General features: G+C 59.3%; 2 protein-coding genes across 17 annotated transcripts in view; one reads left to right on the top strand and one right to left on the bottom strand.

Moving 5' to 3' along the window:
- Positions 1–2,096, top strand: part of ITPA (inosine triphosphatase) — an 18,454-nt gene extending 16,358 nt beyond the window's left edge. Inside the window, exon 7 of the mRNA XM_033415777.2 lies at positions 1,369–2,096. Within this exon, the coding sequence (XP_033271668.1) occupies positions 1,369–1,515 (147 nt within the window). The 3' untranslated portion in view covers positions 1,516–2,096. The remainder of the gene's footprint in view (positions 1–1,368) is intronic.
- Positions 1,285–12,900, bottom strand: SLC4A11 (solute carrier family 4 member 11). 16 transcript variants are annotated; one of them, XM_004285306.3, is made up of 20 exons: positions 12,173–12,879; positions 10,595–10,639; positions 8,133–8,285; positions 7,950–7,996; positions 7,439–7,670; positions 7,275–7,356; positions 6,917–7,040; positions 5,062–5,277; positions 4,892–4,985; positions 4,667–4,792; positions 4,474–4,587; positions 4,251–4,383; positions 3,911–3,984; positions 3,212–3,476; positions 3,030–3,136; positions 2,769–2,937; positions 2,505–2,678; positions 2,097–2,292; positions 1,843–2,012; positions 1,285–1,714 (listed from the first exon to the last, which is right to left on the bottom strand). In XM_004285306.3, exons 1-20 carry the CDS (start codon positions 12,213–12,215, stop codon positions 1,651–1,653), a joined length of 2,628 nt encoding a protein of 875 aa, XP_004285354.1. In that variant the 5' UTR covers positions 12,216–12,879; the 3' UTR covers positions 1,285–1,650. The 16 variants fall into 16 exon arrangements, with proteins under 16 accessions (XP_004285354.1, XP_049554717.1, XP_049554720.1 ...); XM_049698760.1 differs by having other exon boundaries at positions 7,275–7,359; positions 7,439–7,996; positions 12,173–12,884; XM_049698763.1 differs by having other exon boundaries at positions 7,275–7,359; positions 7,439–7,996; positions 12,434–12,882.
- Positions 12,901–15,080: the final 2,180 nt, after the last annotated feature.

Consider the following 15,080-nt stretch of genomic DNA (forward strand, 5'->3'; position numbering starts at 1 on the left):
GCTGGAGTATTATATCTTTCTTTTTGTCCTTGAAGTCTCTGATCATGGGCTGAACTTTTACATGCCACATCCCTGCTGCCCGCCCACCCAGCTACTGAGCAATGCCACCACCCAGCTGGCCTCTATTGTGTTTGCTGGGTTGGGGGGCGGGCAGTGTGGGATGCTGAGTGCTTTTGCTTTATTCTGGTGTACATTAGAGCAGCTAAAATGTTGGTTTATGGTTATAACGCCAGGTTCATTTTTATGGCAGGGAGGAGGGATGGAGTTCTTGACCCCAGTTGGGTTGACATGCCACGGTTCAGCCTGGGGGGCCAGCTGAGTTGAGCCCTTCAGGAGGCCCGGCTCAGCTACCCCAGACCCGTACTGAGTCCTGGTAAAGCCCTTCCCAGGGAGGGACTTCAGAGGCCCGGGGTGGCTCCCTTGCCTTCCTGCAGGTGTTACTCTGGTAAAGAGGAGGTGCCCAACCCCAAGGACAATCAGAAAAGCCCGTTGTGTGCAGCAGGTTGGGGGGTGGGGGTCCTTAATGCTGGTGTGTCGCTCCCAAGCTTAAGTTACATCCCCTCCTCAGTCCTAGCAGCACAGCCCAGGGCCTAGATTTAACAGTTGTTTCCTCCCCTAAAATTCATCAGCACCCGTGGGTGAGGACAGGACCTCATCCCTTTGCTCCCCTCTTGTCTGTGAAGCCCAGCTGGGTTGTTTCCTCAGGAAGTGCCGGTGGTGGTGCTCAGCCTCCTCTGAGTTGTCTGCTTGGCATGGGTGGTGTCCGGCTGGAACTCAGGTGTGGGGTGCTGGGGGGCCTGCCTACTCCTTGCCTGGTGATCCTGGACACAGCCCCACCTGCAGGAAACACAGGCTACTGGGGTGGGGGCCCCAAAGAAGGATCACTTGCCACGTGGCACTTGGAGCGGGGCACCCCTCTGTCTGCTCCTCAGCTGCTTCCTCAGAGTTCTGTCCTGGATGCACAGTACATTTTCTGTCCCCTTTAAACTTTACCCATCCTGCAAGCAGCACCGTGAATGTGCTTATCCCACCCTACCAGCCACTGGGCTCTTCACTGGCCCCAAGCCCACTTTCCCTGCAGGTTCCTGGCAACAGCAAAGGCCTCCTGGACCTTCCATGTTTCCCTGTTGAGCTACTGTGTGGAGTTGGAAGTAATAGCCCTTAGGCGGCACTCAACAAATCAGTCCCTTTTATCCCACCTCCCCTGGGATGGCTTCTCCCTCCTCAGGGCCCTCAGGTGGCCTTCAGAGGCTGGGGCAGGGCAGCATGGATGGAGGCGGTATGTAGAAGCATAGAAACAGGAGCTTTATTCTCTAATGTGCATACAGCAAGTTCCTTACACAATCAAGGAAATGGTTTCTCTTTCAGGCTCTTTTATCAAAAGAAAATCCGTCCTGCTTAGTCCCACCCTGGGCAGAAGCTGCCCTGAGCAGAGTTCCAGACCCAAAGCAAAAGGCTAATGGGAAGAGGAGCAGACACACACCTTGGAGCCCCCTCAATGCCCAGACACCCTAAGCCAGTTGGGACAGCTGTGAGGGGGTGCAGTACAGAGCAGCACCCCAAGATACCCACACACAGCCACAGAGCCAGCCTGGGAAGACCCAGAGGGATGGGCGAATGGGGTGTGGCCAGGGCCTGGTAGTCAGGACCTCAGTGCTCAGCGTCCATGGCGTCCAGGTACTTGGCTTCAATGATTTGGGGCAGCAGGTTGTAGCTGAGGGGAGGGGGAACAGGCAGGAGGATAAGCATTGGGTCAGGGAGGAACAGGCTGAGGGTAGCCACTCCAGCCCACCGTCTCCCGCCCAGCCGAGTCCCTCCTGCCTGCTGGCCACCCTCCCGTACCGGATGGGGATCATGGCGATCATGATGAGGGGAAAGATCATCTTCATGTAGGGCAGGGTGCTCATGCCAAAGGCACAGAGCAGCAGCAGCTGCAGGACCTGCAGGCCTGTGAAGTAGTGGATCTTCCTCTGGGGCACCCTCCGGATGTAGTGGGTGGGTGGGTACGAGGTCTGTGGGTGGCAGGGACCAGGTGTGGGCAGGTCTGCAGCCATATCCCCCACCCCCACCCCTCACTCTCAGGGCCAGACACTCACTTGGTCCTTGAGCAGCAGGACCATGCGTGCAAACAGCTGGCTGCCGTCGATGGAGGTGAGCGCGATGTAGAGAAAGAGGCCGTAGAGCACAGGCTTGGGGATCCATTGTAGTGGGAAGGGCAGCAGCAGGAGGGAGAAGCCCACCAGGATGCTGGCGCCCAGGGAGGTCAACCGCGTCTCCTTCACACTCACAATCCTGCGAGGTTCCAGTGCACTGGGTCACCTCTGGCCTGGTCCGCAGGGCCGTGTCCATCCCAGGTCACATGTGCTTCCTGGGCTCTGTTACTTCTGGGCCCTTATCCCCTGAACCATATCCTTCCTTAGGTCATATGTGGCCCAGGGCTACCCCCCACCTCAGGGTCCACGTGACTCTGGCCTCACGTCTCAAGGGGCCACTTTCACACTCACGTCTCGTAAATGTGCCCATTCTCCACACGCTCCTCCACCAAAGCTAGTGCCCGCACGTGCAACGGGGAGTGGGGGTAGGCAGCGTGGATCCAGGGCAGCCCAAACAGAGACAGCCCGGTGTTGATGATGGCGATGAGCAGGAGGTCCCAGTGGTAGGCAGTGCCCTTTACCAGCCTGCAGCAGGCAGGGTCACATGTGGACAAAGCCCCATGGCCCCTGGAGGGCTGGACACACGCTTACCCCTCCCTCCCCAGCCCTGCGAACCTGTTCTCCGGGGCATTAGCCAAGGCAGCCACCAGGTTCTGCTCGATGAAGAAGAGCATGGAGAGGAGGAAGCCGAGGCCCATGGCGCCGCTGACGGCCACCAGGGATAGTGAGTGCATCTCGGCCATCTCGAACAGGCTCTTGCTTGGGTTGTAGCGGAACTTGCTCACTGCAGCCAGGTACAGGCCCCTGCTCAAGCCTTCCTCCCCCACAGAGCAACCCACCACACCCCACCACACCCCACGCCTAGTCCCAACTCACTCTTAATCTCCTGGAAGCCGTAGGAAGAGATGAGGGAGAAGGTAAGCACTGAGATGGGCAAGGCACAGTCTGACAGGATCTCACGCATGTAGGGGTGCAGGTAGGGGCTAGGAGGCAGGTGGGTGTCAGCGTGGCCTGCAGCTTGTGCTCCCTTTCCCTCACCCTGAATGGGCACCCCTCACCTCTTCTTGAACTGGTAGAGGGTGTAGCCCAGCCAGAGTGTCCCCAACATGATGAGGAGGCTGAGCACAGCTGTGTCCCGGGCCAGGGCCTCGGGGCCCTGGCTGCCCACTGAAGTCAGCTCTGGTGGGCCGGCCAGGAGGCTGGTGTTGAGGGCAGCGTGGAGGCTGCTGTTGAGGCTGGGGCTGAGGCCCAGCAGGCTCACCGGGGAAGACCTATCTTCGTAGTAGTTCCCGTGGTTGTGGCCACAGTAGTACTTCTGGAAGACTGTGGACACAGGCCAACAGGACTCAGCCATCTGGGCTCTGGGAGCCTGGGGCCCAGCAGCTTCCTCCTGGATGTGGGGGTGAAGGAGCCCCGAGGGGAGGAAGGGATTCTGGGGGGAGGAGGGGAAAGAGCTGGCCTTCTGTCAGCCAGGACCCCTTGACCTGCCTGTCTACCCACCACCCCACACCCTGCCCTTGTCCATTTCTGACAGCAAATCCTGCTTGGCCCAGGGCCTCTGATCCTGCCTAGGGCAGCTCTGTCACCCTCTAGCACGTGAGCCTGCTGCTCTTTGCCAGTCATGGCTCCCAGAGCACCCTGGGCCATGGAAGCAACCTTAGCGCTTACATGCTTCTTGGTTGCTCTGGGCACAGTCCATAGCCCCCCATCTCAACTCAGCTTCCCCTACAGCAGGTGGCCGCCGGCAATACACTCACTTTTGACCATGCCCTTGACAGCATCCAGCACGAATGTGATGGAAATGAACAAAGCAATGATCTCCTCCGTTGACCTGCCAGCAGGGGATATGCCTCATAAGACGGGGTGAGTTGTTAGTAGCGGGGAGGCTTCCCCGAGCCTCAGCATGGCCCCCTACCTCCTGCCATGAAGAGGACCAGGGTCCTAGGCTTTCCCCTTGGAGCAGTGATATGGTGGGGGCACCCCATCTGCTCTAGGGTTAACAGGGCCTCAGAGGCTGGCATGGAAGCTGACCCAGGCCCCTGGCCTTGGTCCCCCTCCTGCTTGTGAGTCCCAGAAGCTTAGGGAAGGCCCTGTCACCTCTTGAAGAGACTCATGACCAGGCTGAGGTTGAAGAGGGCATAAAGCGCGAGGAAGAAACTGTTCCACAGGCCTGTCCATGCATAGAAGGTACTGAAGTCCAGATTGTAGTCATCACAGATGCCACGGATCACTAAAGGCGGCGGAACAGGAGTGAGCAGTCAGGGCCAGGCTGGGACCAGGGACCTCAGGAAGCATCTCCCCGCTGCCGCCCCCACTGCACCGTGGATGTAGAGGGCCAGGGGTGCAGTCGTCAGCAGCACCACCAGCGGCTGCCCGGAGAAGAGTGCATACAAGAGGCCTCCAATGCTCTGCCCAGCTATGGTCTTCTGTACATCTGAGGAAGCGGGGCGGTCAGGGGGGAACCGTGGCCCTGGGCTCCACCCGGCATGCCCCACCAGGCTCCAACCCCTCACCAATGGCCCCGTTCGTGTTCTCATCGTTGAGGGACCCAAAAGCGATCGTGGGCAGGAGGCAGGCAAAGTAGAGGAACAGGGTGGTGGTGATGTATTTGCCCACAGCTTTGTTTTTCCCGATAATGCCTAGGAATGGGAGACAGGGCGGAGGGTGTGTTGGGGACACAGGACAGGCCTGGGGCCTGAGCTACAGGCCGAGCTCCAGGAGGACCATGGGCCACTTACCATCAGTGAAGTCCAGCGGGTACACAGGGAATCTGCGGGCGATGTCCTCCCGGATGCCCCTCCCGATGGGGAGAAAGTCCTTGTGCCGTAGGGGCTGGGAAGAGGACACGCACCCATCAGCCCTGTGTCCCTGCCCTGTGCTGCCCGCCCAGGCCACCTCTGCCCTGCACCTGTGGGGGTCTGTGGGTGCAGATGGAGCTCATGCTGTAGTCCTTCGTGCTGATGCTCGGACAGTGGCTCATTATGGTGAGCAGCTGTCTCTGATGTACCAGGGCCTCCTTGAATTCCTCCTCCGTGCGGGTCTTCAGGAGCTTTTGGCGGAAGGTGATGTCTAAGAACATCGTGGCAAACGTGCGTCCCACCTCCGTCGCTGTCTTGGTGCTTTTCTGGGGATGGGGCAAGAGAATCACATCTGTAGCCACTGTAGAGCGAAGGGTGCCCAACCCCAGCCTGGCCATTCATGGACAGACATTCCCAAGCACGTGGCAGGTGCTCTCCCCATGACCTGGGTGTAGTCCCCCAAAGTTCAAGCATAGTGGACCCTGCCACGATTTCCACCAGGTCAGCAGATCACTAGAACTACCATCAACCTAGTATTTTTTTTTAATAAACTCAGGTATTAAATCTGTGTAATTGTGGATAATGAAATCATGATGATGGAGAAAAATGTTCACCCAGCTACTTTTCACTGGTGGCATTTGCACGGTCGGCTGGTTTATGATTTTCAGAGGTGTTCCAGGCCCATCCAGCCTTCTGCCTCTTGCCTGGCCAAGCTCAGCCCCGTCCATGAACTCAATGTTCAACCTCCACCACAGCAGCCTGTCTCACCTCCCCATCCTAGGTCCCCTGGGAGCAGCATGCACCCCCCCCCCACCCCCACCCCATGCTGCCCAAAGCTACAGTCCCGGGGCTGCACCGTGCACACTGTGCTTTCTGGTAGCTTTAGAACAGGCTTGTTCCCCCGAGGAGGAGCCAGGTGTCAGGATGGCTGGCGTGTCTCAAGGCACCAGTCTAGCCACTCAATCCTAGGGATTCTATTCCTTCCAGCTGTTCTGGCCACCTTGTCAGCTGTCACTCCCTCTGACCCATGAGCTGCCCACTGCCCTAAATGCCCTTCCTCTCTCCCCAGCAAAGTAACATCTGGAGAGATTCACAGCATGTCCATGAAAGCCCTGGGAGGGACGATCCCGTTAGCACCCCCTTTGCTTAGAGAAAGCCTGGGGAGGGGCCATCCGAAGCTCTGAGTCTACACCAGAGGCAGGGGCAGAATCATCAAGAAGCCAGTGGAATCTTAAGCATTAAGGCCCTTCCCAGGCCTGGGGAGGGGCCCTAGCCATTTTCTATTAATGACTTTAAAATCCTTTTCCATAAAAGAAGATTCCCCAAATATACGTATAAGTCTCAGCCCCCACAAACGCGAGATGCCCCTGGCCGGGGGGTAAATGCCCCAGGAAGGAGTGGGGATCTTTGGTCAACAAATCATAGCCAACTATAGAGTTAGGGTTGGGCAGGCCAAAGAAAGGCCCCTATGTTTGAATAGTAATAATCTTAAAAAGTATCTCTTGGGCTTCCCTGGTGGCGCAGTGGTTGAGAGTCTGCCTGCTGATGCAGGGGACACGGGTTCGTGCCCTGGTCCGGGAAGATCCCACATGCCACGTAGCGGCTGGGCCCGTGAGCCATGGCCGCTGAGCCTGCACGTCCGGAGCCTGTGCTCCGCAACGGGAGAGGCCACAACAGTGAGAGGCCCGCGTACCGCAAAAAAAAAAAGTATCTCTTTTCAGTCAGGAAAGAAATAGAACCTTTTGGGCAACTTCTGGGGAAATTAGGCCTTGATGAAGACCTACCAAGTATGCTTCAGATAAACCCCAGTAGGGCAGAGATGAACAGAGAGGGTGAGAATGTGGCCTTCAGAGGCCAGGACTGTGGTGCCTCCAGCACTGGGAGAGATGCCCCCAAGAAGAGAGCAGGGTAACCTGGAACCCTCCTTCCTGGGAAACACAGCAGCCACCCGAAACCCCTCCTCACCATCTTGGGTGGGGCCAGCACTAGGATGACAAACCGCACCTCACAGGAATTCTCCCCCCAGTTCTGCGGGCGAACCAGGCGGCTGATGCACACGTGCCGCTTCAGCAGAGCCTTGGAGGTACAGCTGGCAGGGACAGAGAGGGCACACAGCACACAGTTGCCACCCTTGGGAGCTGGAGCTCCCCCCTCCCCGAGCCCCCAACTATGACCCCAGTGACCTCTGTTAGGGAGGAAAAAAAAGACCAAATGGGATGGATTCCTCACTCTCCCCGCAAACAGCGAGCCAGCCTCCACAGGGACTGGATGCCTGGCTCCAAGGTGATGTGGGGAGGCCAGTTGTGGCAGCCTGGCAACTCACATGATGCAGAGCCACGACTGCTGGTATTGCACCCCCGTTACTGTAGCAGTGACCCCTTGGATTGTATCTGACAGTAGGTGAACTGCTGACAGAGTGGAAGGAACAGGAGGGTCAGATGGCCCCACCTCCCTGACCTCCCGCCCAGGCAGAGGGACAGCCCTTACCTTTACCCTCCATGGGGGCCCCGGCATCAGTGAAAAGCATGGCCATGAGCAGGTCCAAGTTGCAGTCGGGCTCAGTGTTGTGGGAGTCTTGGGCTAAGCGGCACAGCATGGCCCGTAGCACGTCATCCAGGGAGGTGGCTGTCTCGTTCAGGATGATGCTGGCCCGTGCCAAGAAGCCGTCTAGGTCCCGGTGCGCCCGGATCTCTTCCTCAAAGTTCTTTAACTTCAGGTACTGTGGGGACCCCACACATCGAACCACACAGGTCCATAAATAAGAAGGACCTGTCGCTGTCTGGGTCCTTCCTCTGTGGTGGTCCCCGGCTGACCCTGCCCACCAGGACCCAACACCCGCTTCCCAGAGAGAAGACCAGAGAGGTTGGCCCCAGCAGCCGGGCCCTGGGCTAGTATGAGATCCAGCATCAGTGTGAGCTCTCTCAGGGAAGCAACCACCTCCACCCCCAGCTAGTGGCCCAGGACCAAATGTCTCCCATCCGGTCAATGGGCCACTTACCTTGCGGGAGGTGTGTAGGAGACCGTAGCCTCCAGGCGATTCACTCTCTGCTGGAGGAAAGCGGGAGGGCTCAGGGGGCAGCCCCAGCCCTTCAGGTCTCTCTTGGTGGAGCGGGGCCGTATCTGCCCAGTCCCCAGTCCCCTGCGTGCCTCCCCCGACCCGTCCCTGCTACAACCCCCATACCGGACTGGGTGGGCTGCACCTCGAGGTTGACGTTGACAAAGAAGCGGATGCTCTCGCCAGACACAATGGAGGAGTTGACCGTGTCGAAGGCCTCATCCCCCAGGCTCTCCTCACGGGTTTCAGAGGCATCATCCGCGTCACACTTGAGGTAGCCTGGAGCCCCAACCACCACCAAGAGAGACCCCCCCAAGAGGGCCTGGCTACACACAGGACAAAGGGGCTCCAAGCCAAAGGAGCGGGGGCCCCTGGGCTGTCCCACTTGGTGCAATCTCGGTGAGTGGTAAGGGAGGCCTCTAGCAGGCTAGGAAGGAAGCCTCAGCTAGGCCCAATATCTGGTCCTGGCCCAGCTCCCTGAGTATGGCAGCCAGCTGGCACCCCCCACCCAATGGTTTTCTCCAACATTCTCCAGCAGCGGGAACCCTGCACTGTTCTGTGCCACACATATCCTTTAGCTAGAGAAAGAACATGTTCATTCCACAGACACTGAGCCAGGTACATGGTACAATGATGTAGTTAAGACTGACTGGCCCCTGCCTTCTCAGAACCTCCAGGCTGTGGGACCTGGACCTGTCTGGCTCCCCAGAAACGACTCAAGGAAAGCCAGAGCCCTGCAGTATCTGGACCTCATTGGCACAGGGAGGGCATGTGGGGCAAAGCATCAGGGCTGAGAGACCTTAGTCCAACATCAGACAAGGCCCAGGAAGCAAGAGAGCCAGACAAACAGAGCCAGAGACGGAGGTGACAGGACCCCAGAGGAGGCCTCATCTCAGGCCTCCACCCATGGTGGGCGAGGGGCATGTTATGGTACCTTGGGACTCCAGAGCACAGAACATGCTGCCCCTTTCTTTTGGTCTGCCTCTCAGTTCCTGCAACTGACCCCCAACACAGGCCCCCTCCTATAGGAAGCCTTCCTGATGACATGAAAAAGTTCCAATCTGCCCTGAGTCCTGCTGGGGCTCCCCACAGCCTCTGGGATGACAGCCTGAGCCAGACCTGCTACCCCTGGCCCCTCAGGCCCAGTCCCACACCACCCACCTCAATCTCTCACTCCTTAGGCCAGGCGGCCAGCACCCCAGGCATGCCAGCTCCTGTCCTCCAAGCTGAGGGCTTCCCTCCCTGGAGGGCCTTCTTCAAGGCTTGACAGACCCTTTCTTCTCTGGCAAGTCCACCTAGGGCCCTCCCTGCCTTACTCTTGGCCCAGCTGACACCTCTTCCTCACTGTCCTGTAGGTCCCCTGTGGTCCACCACTTGTGATTCACCCAGGAGCCCTTGTAGCTGAGACCCCACCAATGCCTGAAAAACACCTGTGCAGGAACAGGGACGGGTCAGCAGCATGCCTCCACCTGCCAGGCAGTGACTCACCCTGACTCACTTCCACTCCCTCCCACTGGTTTCCTCTGCACATCCCAGGCCCTGTTCCCCCAATGTCCTGTGCTCAGCCTGGGCCCTTTCTGGGTAGGAGGCACTAGGCCTCCACTGTCAAGGCCATCATGGACTGGTGATCCCTAACTCCAGGTCTGCACTGCACCCAGAGCCCAGAGAAGAACTATTAAGTCAAAAGATGTCATTCCCCCATTTGTCATGGAGCTCACGTCCATGAAAAACACCTTCCTCCCCAATTCTAGACCTGCTTTGCTTAGAATGCTTGGTTCCCCAGCCCCAAACTGTCCCAACCTCCCTTCTGTCACCCCCACCAGCACCCACTATTCCCCGGCATGCCTCTCACACTGTCCGTCTTCTCCCCTATCCTGGACTCTATCTAGGACCTAGCCAGCAGACACTACCAGCTCCCTGCAAGGCTCCTGGGATGCCATGTGTGCCCTATCTCCACCCTACAGCCCAATCACATACCTAACCTGCCCACCAGTAGCCTGGCACATGCAGTCACCATGCCCTGGGGACCCTGGGTAGGAGCACATCACCACTGTGTCCAAGCACTGTCCCACTAAACACCCCTCTGAGGCCAGCTCCCGAATCTGGTCTCAGGAGAGGCAGCCCAGAGCCAGCCCAGAGATAAGGGGAGGGAGAGAGCTAGGCTGGTGCAAGCAGGGAAAGCTGAGGTGCAGAGAGGTTACAATTCTTTAGAGGGACAATGGCAGCCCCTCCCTCACAGGGCTGGGCGGGGTCTGAGGAATGTGGGCACACACAACACTTAGCCTATAAGCTGGTCAGACAACCAGAGCATTGTAACAGCAAAACCATGGGCTATCAGATGGTCCACATAGTGCAGGATGGGAGCAGCCTGCCCTCCCAGGACCACAGGACCACCAGAGATCTGCCAGAGTCCAGGGCAGTGTCAGCTGCCCCTCTGACCACATCACAACCTTCTGGAGGGTAGAATCCAAAGGCATCCCAGCACCAGCAGAGGACCATAAGTACCCAGGTGGATGGACTAGGTCCCCTAGAGACTTTTGACCAAGGAGCTCTCTATATACACACACCCATACCTGAAATGTACTCACCTGCATCCTCAAAGTATCCATTCTGCGACATGATAGAAGAGTTTTCTGCAAGGCAAGCCAAAGAATTGTCACCAGCTCCATGCACCAGCCCTGGACAGTCTTCAGGGCACATCTGCTGCCCACCACACACAAACCCTGCTGAGTCTTTCTTACCCTTCCCAGAGACCCTGGGAGAAAAAGGAGCAGGGGACAGTACAAGACAGGGGCTCCTTGAGGAGCCAGAGGAAGCCAGGCCTGTTATTCTTCAGCCCATCTGCTAGGGGCTGCCCAGGTGGGAAAGGACCGAGGCAGACAGGGAGATGTTTTCAGCATGTTTTCTCCAGGAGTAATTAACAGTAGCCGGTGAAGGAAGGAAGGATTCGCTTGTTGCAGGAGTCTGGAGGGAGGAGACCCGTCTGGCCACCTTCCCTGTGGAAGCCGGCCTCCCTCTCTCAAGCCTTCGCTGCCAAGCCCAGTAACTGGGCTGGGGCTCTTCCAGCACATTTCGGCTCTCACTCTCACGTCGGTCCCTGGTGCCATCAACACCCATCACACGTGTAGTTGCCCCCAACCGCACGCGCCAGGGGTCACACTGGGGCGACCCGGCAACGGTCTCCTGCCCTCAGCACCACCCACTTTCTCCTGGGAGGCGGAGCCGTTGGTCCTCTTGGGAGATGCCGCGGGGTGGGGGGCGGGTGGTGGGGGAGGAAGAGAGCTGTCCGCGCTTTCAGCGCTGGGCCCCGGATGGATGGTCCGGACTGTTTGTGCCTCGCTGTGTGAGGAAGGAAGCGACAGGAAGGGCCGCGTGCACGAGAGGAAAGCGGCTCCAGACTCGGAGACCCTGGGGGTCGGGGGGCAGGATGCGGACGGACTCCCGGGGCGGGAGCCCGGGCGGCATAGAAGGGAGGGGCGGAGTCAGTAAAGCTAGCACCAGAGGCTGCAGGGATGGACAAAGGACGAGGATGACGATGGTATGGAAGGGTGGGGATGCTACTCCCATGCGGGGCGGTTCAAGTGCACGTAAATAGATGGCCGTATAAACCCCGGGCGTCAGAGCGGCGACGGAGAGACTGCTGCGGCCGCGCAGGGGACAGTCAGAGGCCCAAGGATCCCTAAGAGTGGGCAGGCTGCCGCGCTGCGCCAGGGGCGGGAAAGGTGTCGGGTAGAACGTAAAGTGAGGCTTTCCGAGGTGGCTGCACGCCCGGCTGCGAAGACCCTGGCGCTCCAGGTGCTAGGGACCCCGAAACTCCGCCCCGCCATTTGCAAGCCCCCCACCCCTCCACCAGCTACCTCGTAGGCTGAAAAACTGTTAAGAGTTTCAAAACGGTGTTAAGTCAAGCGCGCAGTGCCCACGAAGTCGTCCTGGGCTTCCCCCAGCCACCCGCGTACCCACCCGGGCTCCCACTCCCTCGTGGCTGAACTCACCCCGGGCACCCCCGTCCCTGTTGGGAAGCCCCCACGACCCTCTCGCCCACCACGCCGGGGGCCGGTGCAGGCCGGCGGCGTCCGCATTCCCCCCAGCGCCTCGACGGCTCCGCGTCCCAGCTTAGCACGCCTCTGCGACGGAGACCGGACGCCCTTCCAGCCGCAGGCACCCACCGCATGGCTGGAGATGGAACACGCGCCTGGTGGCCGCGGCCATGGCCCCAGTGATCAGCCGCGGGACGGCTGCACACCAGTGCGCACGCCCTGGCTCCTCACCAGGTGCCGCGGGAACGACCGCAACCTCGGCGTCCAGGGCGGGCCGGCGGCTGGAGCCGGTGACACAAGCCTGTGCCGCGCCTGGGTCCTAATGCCGCGCCAACGGTCCTCCCCAGCGCGGCCCGGGCGGGGTCCCGTCCGCCTGCCCCGCGCCCTCACCCGCGCTCCTGTTCAGCCCGGGCGGGCTACTCCCGGGAGCCCGCGGCGACTTAGCCAGAACGCGTAGACTGGGCTTCTTCGGGCCCGCGCGCTGAGCGTTAGGGGCTGAGCGGGGCTGCGAAGTTTCTGGGAAGAAGCTCGGTGAGCTCGGAGACCCTCGGAGTTGAGGCAGTGAGGCGGGTCTGGGTAGGGCCTCCCTGCAGTCGGCTTTAAGCTCTTGGCCGGGCCCCCTCACCCCCTCCTCTCGGCAGGGGGCCTCTGCTGGGCCCCGCCCTCCTGGGCCCCGCCCCCTCCATTCATCCCGGCTGCTCGAGCGGTAAATCCTCCTAGTCCTCCTCCAGGAAGCGCGCCCCGACTAACTACACGGGCCGGCGCGCGTTCTCTGGGCTACGCCCTGCCCCGCGGAGCCCGCTGCCCTCCCGGCTCGGCGGCGTCGGGTTTACTGGCAGCGCGCCTCGCGGTTTCTCTCCCGGCCTCGTTGCGCCCTCGGCCTTCTCTTGGGTCAAGGTCTTGGCTTGCGGCTTTTTTCCTTCTCAAGATGGCCCTGCCGCCCGGTTTTCCTTCCTGGACACGAGGGAGCCCGGCCCGGGGACGCGCCTTCTCCGGCGCCTGGTCCTCTGCAAGCAGTATGTGTTCGGGGGGAGGGGTGCGGGGTGGGGCGCGAGCTCCCTTGTGTAGGGAGGCGGTGGTGCGCGCGGCCAGGCAAATCCAGCCCATGCGGTGAACCCCTGGTCTGACCCTTGGTGGCTTCTCAGCAAATGATCACACAGCCCTCAGGCACCGGATTGACCCAGGAACTCTCCCCATAACAAAGTGTTAACCCCCCATCCCCTCCACACTGGCCGCCAGCCTGAGGAATAGCAGCAATCCCCCCATCTGACATCCTACTGGAAAGGAGTTCTCCGCCTCTGTCCCCCAGGCATGGAAGAGGGCAGGTGAAGCAAGCCCAGGGTGAGCCCACCTCTACGGCGAGGGCTTCCCTGCGGCCCCCAAGGGTTCCTGGTGCGTTGGGGCAGCCCCATGCATAGATCGGGTGAGGCTGACCTGGTTTTGCCTCCCAGCGAGATAAGAGAGCATTAGGAGCAAAGCTTCATGGGGTGCCCTCCTTGGCAGATGAAGGCCTGGGGGTCAGGATGGCCCTGAGCAACCTGCTCCCTGCTACTGCAGAAGATGCTGCAGAAGAGACCTGCGGGACTCTGACCACGACTGACTCGGGGCTGGCCACATGCTTCTCTGGTTGTGGTGAGCAGAGCTTGGTTGGAGACATGGGGTCACCTCCATTCATGGGTATCCCCTCAACTCAGCCTAGGGACCGTCTCTAGGTCACCGTTTAGGTAGACCCGCAGCCCATGGCACAGACTCCCCCAGACAGCGGGGTGGGGGATGGAGATTTGAAGAGGAGCTGAAGACAGGCAGGCTGATTGCCAGGAAGCAAAGTTCCATGTGGGAGGTGCAGGGGCTGGACCCCTGAAAAGACACCCATTTTGCCCTCAGCCCCTCTCATCTCAGAATGCCTAGGCTTCTACATCTGCCTCCCCATGTCATCAGCAGCTCCCAAACACCTGGACATTCCAAACCAACTGTTCCTGGAAGCCACCCTGTAATGGAGGGGACACCTCTCATCCCCTTACTGCAGCCTCCTCCCTCATCTGAGGCCCTTACGACTGAGCTCACTGAGGAAACAGGAGCCCACAGACAAGATCTCCCGCAGTGGTCTATGGACCTGACTCTCACAGAAACTGACACCAACCCCTTCTGACCCCTTCCCCCTATAGCCTCCTGCACTCTGCCCCTGTGGTTTCTATTCCCCTGATTGTCCTGGAGAGAGCCCCTGACCCCCATACCCCTGCTGCAAAGTGAGAAGCTGTTTCCTTTAGTCCTCCCACCCACCACCAGCCCTCTGTGGACCAGAGGCTGAGGGCAAATACAGGTGCTCCAGGTCTCCCTCCCCCCACACTCCCCATCTTCCCCCCCACCCTCCATGCCCCAGTGGGTCCTTACACAGGGGGTTTAGGGACCTGGACATAAACACACACATTCCCTCTCATTCCCATCCTTGAAGTCTCAGACGTTACTGGGCTGTGGACACAACCTTGAATTCTGGGTTCCACAAGGCGCTTAATGGCTTTCCGAAGTACTTTCAACTGAGTTTTCTCCTTTAGCCACTATGCCTATAGATTTTAGAATCTGGAGAAGTAACTCTATAGTATCTCATTAAAAAACAAAACCCAAAATACTCCCTTGAACTCCCCCCTCCAGGTACCACCCATTTCCTCAGCTGCACTTCAGAGCAAATTTCTCCAAAGAGTTGTCTCTAGTTCTCTGTATCCATGCCCCTCCTACCTCTCTTCCACCGATGCATACCGATCTTTTGTCCCCACTACTCCACTGAAACTGCTCTCAAGATCATCCTGCCTCAGCTTTCTGCCAGCCCCTCCCCCACCCCCTAGCAGCACCCACCACCACCAATCCCTCCTTTTTAAAAAAAAATATTTGTTTTGGCTGCACCAGGTCTTTGGTGCAGCATGCGTGAGGGATCTAGTCCCCCGACCAGGGAACAAACCCGGGCCCCCTGCGTTAGGGGAGCGGAGTCTTACCCACTGGACCACGTGGGAAGTACCCCTCCTTTTTTCTTGCAACATTTCCT

The sequence above is a fragment of the Orcinus orca genome, chromosome 16, assembly GCF_937001465.1.
Source record: "Orcinus orca chromosome 16, mOrcOrc1.1, whole genome shotgun sequence".
In the NCBI taxonomy this organism is placed as follows: Eukaryota; Metazoa; Chordata; class Mammalia; order Artiodactyla; family Delphinidae; genus Orcinus; species Orcinus orca.